Source organism: Microchirus variegatus, assembly GCF_963457635.1.
Source record: "Microchirus variegatus genome assembly, chromosome: 1".
NCBI lineage: Eukaryota > Metazoa > Chordata > Actinopteri > Pleuronectiformes > Soleidae > Microchirus > Microchirus variegatus.
In genome coordinates this window covers 41,272,303-41,279,845 of record NC_139802.1, presented here as the reverse complement: position 1 = coordinate 41,279,845, position 7,543 = coordinate 41,272,303, and the positions used below count along the sequence as shown (strand labels likewise).

The window sequence follows — 7,543 nt, the reverse complement described above, 5'->3', positions numbered from 1 at the left end:
TTGTCTTATATTCACTCTTCCAATACTGTAAATGTTTTGTTCATAGCTTAAGTGAGGCAAATAAAAATATTTTTTATATAAAAAAATACAGTTGCTGTACAACAACCCACTGTGTTCATAAATCAGCCGATCGTGATACTACTGAGTTGAAAAAAAAAAGTCTGAGCTGATCATTTTTCCATCACCTAATGTGTTTATTTATGTATTTTATGTCATATTTCTGAAATCTGAAGTATTAAAATGTGTATTCACTTTTATTGTCTTTTGGGGACTGGTGATTTTGCAAAAGGGCAAAGAAACTAAACCTGGTGATGTTGATAAATGTGGTTTGTGAAGAGTCGAAGCAGAAAAGCACTCGGAGAGCGCAGACCTCCGCCAAGGCTGCCCAATGCCAAAATGACAATACACCTAGAAACCTACATAGTACCACGATATGATCACATTGCCTCTTATAAACAGCCACAGGCCTTGTTTTGATCGTGAACTAAGTCTTTGGTTTGTTTTGTACAGTTGTTAGGGTTGAACTCTGCTTTCACTGTGTTTTATACGGTGGCCCTGAGGTGCAAAACACAGATGCAAAATACAAACGCAAATCAAAAAACACAAACACAAAAGCAGAAAACACAAAAACATTTCCATTTTAAGTTGATGTTTTTTGTGTTTTCTACTTTTGTGATTGTGTTTTTTGATTTGCGTTTGTGTTTCTTGATTTTGCGCTTGTGTTTTGCACCTCGGGCCTACCATAGTTTTATATACCATGTCGTAGTATATTCTGTATCCACTGGTGAAAGTGAACTTAACCACAGTTACTGTTCTTATGTCTGTCGTTGATTTCCCGCCTTCCACCATCAGACTAGCGTGTTAGCATTAGCATTAGCATGTGCCAGCGATGAGCCAAACCTGCGGCCATTGTTAGTTTCACTTTCAGCTTCAGTGCTTTTTTCCCCTGTATGACTTAAATAAGTGCAGGTAACGTGTTTGTACGTGAGCTCCATCCCTTTGAATTGTTTTGATACCAAAATTGTGTTGGTCAAAAAATGTCGTTGGTCATGTTGTTGCTGTGACGCAGAGTTGTGATTCTTTTTTTATTTAATTTACTACCGCGCCGCATTGCCACGTGCAGCTGTATTTTTCGGCTTCAAATACAAATTGTGACTAAAAGTTTCTGTAAATACATTTGAATTGTGAACATGAAGTGTGTGTCTGTCGTTGTGTGGTCACCTCAGTGTTAATAAACCATTATACACGGTTTAAAAAAAAAAACTGTATGTTTCTCCCCCTGATTGATAAACCAGCAAAGGTCATTCTGACCGTTAATACTGAAATTTTAGTATATCCAAGTATCTATTTGACAAATTACGAGAAAAATAACTGTATTTCAACAACAAACTAATCCTGGGGGCCGGATCAGACCCCTCTGGCGGGCCGCTTCTGGCCCACGGGCCGTATGTTTGACACCCCTGCATTAGAATGTTTCAGACATATTTGAGGTTATGGACTTAACCTGTTTGATTTTCCCTGTTAATAAAACTGCAGGCACAAGTGTGCACTTCCCTTTAAAATGTCCAAAAAGTGTATTTTAACATTTATTATTTAAAACATTTATTTATTTATTTATTCATAACTGACAAAGTAGGCATACTGTATTAAGATATCCTAGTCCAAACTCTACTCCAGTAGGTGGCAGCAAATGATTTATTATGTTGCTACTATATTGTTATTTTATTATTATAATAAGAAGAGGAGGAGAGTGAAGTGTAACTGTGAAGTGATTAGCAACTTTGAACTGTAGGGGGCAGGCGTTGCACTCCGGAACCGGAAATGATTGTTACGATTCGAAGAAGCGAGGAAGAAGGAGACGTGACGTGTCAACGAGGTGCCGGAAGTTTTCACATTTGGTTGAAAATGGCTTATCAAACATTACAGCAGGAGTATTTACAAATTCCTATTGTTACCAGGGCGTATACGACCGCGTGTGTCCTCACAACCGCCGCAGTGGTAAAGTTGACTCGTATTTATTGTCTTGTTTGTTTGTTTGTTTTTTTTGCTAAAGTCGTAGCTCTAAACCGCTTCACGTAGCCGGTGCAATGTCGATGTGTAGCTGCTAGCTCGATGCAGTAACTCGAGCAGCTGAGAGAATGAGACGTGTCTGTTTTTACAGGGCGATTGTTCTCGATTCGAGAGCTTTCATTTTCTTTTTGACAAGTTCAGCGAGCCCGTGCTAACTTAAGCTGCTTGTGCTACATATGTGGCGATGTGCCTCCTCTCTCTTGAGGGTTCCCTTTAAACCACACATTCAATCTGAATTAGACATTCACTGCCATGTCGGTCAGATAAAGTGTATTCCCAATAGTTTGTAGTCATATTGAGTCATTTTATATAGTAGTGTTGGGAAGTCCGGCTCTTTTCAAATAGTCACTTATGGCGCTTTTCCACTACAAAGGCACGTTTTTTTTTATTTTCCATTAGCTGTAGTACTATGGAATTAGATTTGTGTCAATATTTTCTAACAACACTTTTAACAAATCAAACAGCACTTGTTAAGAAGCAAAAAAATGATTGATTTAATCATTCAAGAATATAGTATTTTGTTGTTTGGTTTTTGAAAATACATGTTTGTGCTCTCTCACTCAAAACTATAGCGTAAAGCTGCTTGTCAAGGCCAGAAAAGCGCTATATAAATACAGACTATTACCAAAGTTAGTTAGAGAAAATGTAGTGGAGTAAAAGTTACTAGAAATATAAACTAGAAAAGCACTTGGAGAGCGCAGACCTCCACCTAGGCAGCTCAGTGCATACAAAATACATCCTACCTGCGCGCCTGGCTCAGACAGCGAGTGTTGTTACCAGTGATAGTGTCTACAGATCACGCACAAAATGTAATCACTTGTTCCTGGTCCCATTGTGGACATTTCCTGAAAATTTCAACCAAATCCGTCCTTTACTTTTCAAATTATGTTGCTAACAGACAGACAAACAAACTCTAGCGAAAACATAACCTCCTTGGTGGAGGTAATAACAAATGAAAGTACAGATATGTGAATTTTGTACTTAAGTACAGTAACAAAGTATTTGTTTTTGTTACAATACAACACATCTTTCCAACTTTATCCAAATCAACTGGGCTCAGCATTTCACAGATGTTTCAGATGAAGCAATTCTGTGCTATGTTGAGAAGGAGATACGGTGGTGCAGAAGATTTGTGAAAGTGCGACCGTTACTGTTTTGAATGTGGTTTCTTGTAGGCAGCTGCTATTTCCCTTTCCAATACTCTGTACCACAACATTTTCAGTGGTAAGAAATACTGGTAAAGTACTGGGCAACTTCCACACCTGCTCTCAGCAGAGTCTCTGTTACAGAAGACCCTATGGCTGATCACCAACACGACATGTTTATGTAACTGTTGTTCACCTTGTGAGATACAGGAGTGTATTGACACAGTGGGTAACTGAACAGTCTCGGTGGAGGTTTGCACTCTTCTGTGTATGTTTTCTTTTGTTAATGATGTCTTTGTTGTTTCTTCTCTCTCAGCAACTAGAGATCATCACACCATTTCAGCTATACTTTAACCCGGATTTGATTCTAAGGAATTACCAAGTGAGTAATTGCCCCCATTGTTTGTCAATATCTTTATCATCGGGATTCATGAAACAGATTTTAGTACACAAAGGTTTCATCACTTGTAACCAAAAATGAGATAATTGTTGTGGAAATTCTCTGCTGCTGGTGAAGAATGAAATAGAGACTTTTGCCGGCCGACAAGGTTTTATATTCTCTGCAAAGAAAAGGTAAATCTGCACAAGACCCAGAGCATAGTGAGCCCGAAACATTTATACCAAGCAACTCCCCTTTCGCATTACTCCAATAGACAAAGGAGTCTGCCTTTCCAGGCCGTGTTTTCACATCTCTTTGTCTACTGCGGGTATCGGGGAGCAGACTCCCTGCGGATGTTGTAGGAAGGTGCAAGTTCAGTCTAGACATCCTAATTTAAATACACAAAAGGACCTGGACATGCGTTCATCACAGGTTTTACATTTTCATTAATTTAATCTAACAACTGAAAATTTGTCACTCAAACTCCTCTCCAACTAGAATTTATTCATATGACCGCCTCACTTTAGTATATTTATTAACTGCGACATATTCACCTTAAATTAAGCCTGTGGTTTATTGGATTACAATTGGTTTAATCAAGGGAAATGGTCATAGGGTTGATGTGTATGTGCGCTATGTACAGCTAAACTGTTTTCTCGTTTTCCAGGTATGGCGAATAATAACCAACTTCCTGTTTTTTGGTCCAGTTGGCTTCAATTTCCTCTTCAATATGATTTTTCTGTATCCTTTTGCGATTAAAGGCTCTCTTTTTTTTTTTTTTGGACAGGAAGTCAGTTTGCAAACTTTCAGTTTCTCATGGGAGCACGAGAAGACTTTCAAAGATGTTGAAAATGAAAACATGTCTCAGTACAGATGAACTAGTGCATATCAGATGAGTAACGCAGTCCGATGTAATGTAATGAAGTTATTTTGATGAAGATAAAGATGTGTAAAATGCAATCTGTGTGTAGATTTCCTGAACCATTTGCTTTTAGGTACAGATACTGTCGTATGCTGGAGGAGGGCTCTTTCAGGGGACGCACAGCTGACTTTGTCTTCATGTTCCTCTTTGGTGGTCTCCTGATGACTGTATCCTTTCAATTTTATTGGTCAAGCATCATACGGATCTTATGGAACATTTTACTAACACGGTCTATCCTCTGCAGAAAGCCTGTTAACTCCTATGGCCAAACTGAAATAGTATCTGCATCATAGTTGTGGATGTGTTTCTCTTATCAGGTCTAGGGCTTCGTTTGCATCCACACAAAAAAAGCACACACACCCCACCCCCCACGCAAAAGTCCCTCAGGAAAATGTTCACAGTATTGTAAAGTAAGCAAGACTCTGATGCAGAGATTCAGGTGTATGCAATATATTTGCATTATCCTTTTTTAGTTTGACTGGTTAAAAATGTCTAAGTCATGGTCTTTAACAAGATTTCAGATATTTGGGACTTTTGTGAGTCTGGTGTTCCTGGGACAAGCTTTCACCATCATGCTGGTGTACGTCTGGAGTCGACGAAACCCGAATGTTCGCATGAACTTCTTCGGCCTCTTGAATTTCCAGGCACCCTTTCTTCCCTGGGTGCTAATGGGATTCTCGCTTCTACTGGGCAACTCCATCATTGTGGATCTTTTAGGTATCTTGTTATTTAGCATTAACAATATACAAATATTTTAATACCTGTACTGAACAGACGGTGTACAGTATGAACGGTGCTCGTCTTAATTTTTCATTCATTTCTTCAGGCATCGCTGTAGGTCACGTGTACTTTTTCCTGGAGGACGTTTTCCCCAACCAGCCAGGTGGTGGCAGGTGGCTCAGGACCCCATCTATTATGTAAGTCTTCATACACTACAGTAAAAATGCAGCAATTGTGTGTTTGTACATTAAGTATATACGGTTTATATCATACATAATGGTAACTGATCTCATTTATGGACTTTGGTTGTACATGGTGAGGGAGGGTGAGCAGTTACTTACTAGATTTGAATAAATAAGCCTTTGGTTATGTGGCTAAAATCTGTTTTTCCTTTTATTCCTGCTGGCAACCTTGTTTTAATTGACAGTGAGACTCCAAGTCTCGAGCTGGTTTTCAGTGTAGGCAGTGCACACAACACAGACAGGCCTGACTATTGCCATGTAGTAGAGACCATGTCTCAATCACTAGCTAATCTCGTGCTAATCTGGGTTTAAAATGCACTGAGAGTAAAAATGACCTTTATTTTTTTTTTAGTAATGCCTTACATTACTGCATTACAGCTAAAGGTAATGCATTACTTTTGTAACGTGTGTAATGGCAAATTCAATTTCTTCGCCTTGAAGCTAGAGCTGTCCAACACGTCTTTCCTAACACAAGATACCAGGTCCTTTTGTGTATTCAAATTAGGATGTCTAGACTCAACTTTGCACCTAAATACAACATCCTGCAGGATACCTGAAAGCACGGCCTGGAGGGGCAGACCCTTGCAACAGACATATGTATATATTTGCCCAATCACTCACTCTGCTCTTCTGTGCATCTCTAACAGAAAGATGTTATTCGACACTCCGGAGGAGGACGCCAACTATAACCCACTACCCGAGGAGCGCCCAGGAGGTTTTGCCTGGGGAGAGGGACAGCGCCTTGGTGGTTAAACGTGGTCAGAGCTCACCCCTGATTGTCAGGTCACTTCAAAGGACATTCTCTCTGAGAAATAAAGGATAACGAACATGATCTTTGCTTTTGACATGTTTGTTAGGTCTGGGTGAAAATGCCAAACAACCAGAGTCGTTTTGGAGATAAGTTTGTTGTCTTTTGATATGGGCTCAATCATCCTCAGAAACTCTTCTTGGTGCCAGGTCATTGCTCTAAAAAAAACGATTGGAGAGAACACAAGCTTTGTAATGAACTTTGGACTAAGTGAGCCTTTGGGCACAGCTGATGTTTGTCTTCATCAACATTGATATGTACAACTACTGTCACACGAAAGAGGAAAAACTCCAGCAGAAAATCATCACAAATATTTGGGTCAGATTGCAAGTGCATTGCTTTTTTGTTTTACTTTTTTAACGAGTGAGTATGTGGTGAATGATTGTTTGCATTTGTTTAAAAAATAGTAGTATTGCATAAATCCAAACGGCAACAGACAAATTGATGTAAAAAATAAAATGATGGTCTTGTAACTTCACTCTAAAGGAGGTCATTTTAGACGGATGAAGACTTAACTGCTCAGTATTTCCTATACTTTCAGTTATAGTTATGTTGTCAGAGATGTGCCCTTTTTTATTTTACTGATACTCATACTTAAAGGTCCAATGTGTAAAATTTAGGCAAATTAGTTTCATTTGGCAGAAATTGAAGATAAATAAATTATACTTAATTTTTTAAGTGTATAATTAGCTCTGTGGACGCTGCCATTTTTGTCAAATAGGATGTGTTTACAATAGCCGACAATGGACAAACTTAACCATCTTTTAATAAGTTTTGATGCTAACTGAAGGCTATGTAGTTTCTCCAACACACTTGGAACGAAAGGACAAGACGAGGGATATCCAGCTGCAACTTACACAACTAATGTCGCTAAATTTTACACACTGTACCTTTAAATCAAATATGTATTGAGATATGTAATACACAAACTACTTTCCAAAAAGCTTGAGTCCTACTTTTTCCTGTGGCTAATTTGTTTTGGTGTCCTTAATTGATCTTTAAGATGCCATCATATTCATTTTAAAATGACCACGCTTTACTTGTATCAGTTTTTAGTATTAACAACTGGAAACGCAACTTTTGTGTTGGGCTCAATTAGGCTCATTTTTTTGTTTTGTTTGACTGTCTTAACTTTTGATTATGCCACACATATTTGATATAATTTCAGTACAATTTTTTTTTGCCAAGAACTTTGTTTCATGATGGGATTATTGGACCAATGTGTAGATTAATAATGGAAATAATGACAATGATAAA

At 38.5% G+C, this 7,543-nt stretch overlaps 1 protein-coding gene across 1 annotated transcript; it reads left to right on the top strand.

Annotated features, from left to right (window-relative positions):
- The first annotated feature begins 1,875 nt into the window (after positions 1-1,875).
- On the top strand, positions 1,876-7,150 carry derl2 (derlin 2). Its single transcript, XM_083888686.1, has 7 exons — positions 1,876-1,998; positions 3,532-3,597; positions 4,262-4,335; positions 4,590-4,683; positions 5,038-5,233; positions 5,343-5,433; positions 6,126-7,150. Exons 1-7 carry the CDS (start codon positions 1,906-1,908, stop codon positions 6,229-6,231), a joined length of 720 nt encoding a protein of 239 aa, XP_083744812.1. The 5' UTR covers positions 1,876-1,905; the 3' UTR covers positions 6,232-7,150.
- The last annotated feature ends 393 nt before the right edge of the window (positions 7,151-7,543 follow it).

Coding starts and splice junctions, on each gene's coding strand:
- derl2 (XM_083888686.1), top strand. CDS start 1,906: ATGGCTTATCAAACATTACAGCAGGAGTATTTACAAATTCCTATTGTT. Junction 4,336..4,589: donor CTCTTCAATATGATTTTTCT/GTATCCTTTTGC, acceptor ATTTGCTTTTAG/GTACAGATACTGTCGTATGC. Junction 5,234..5,342: donor CATCATTGTGGATCTTTTAG/GTATCTTGTTAT, acceptor TCATTTCTTCAG/GCATCGCTGTAGGTCACGTG.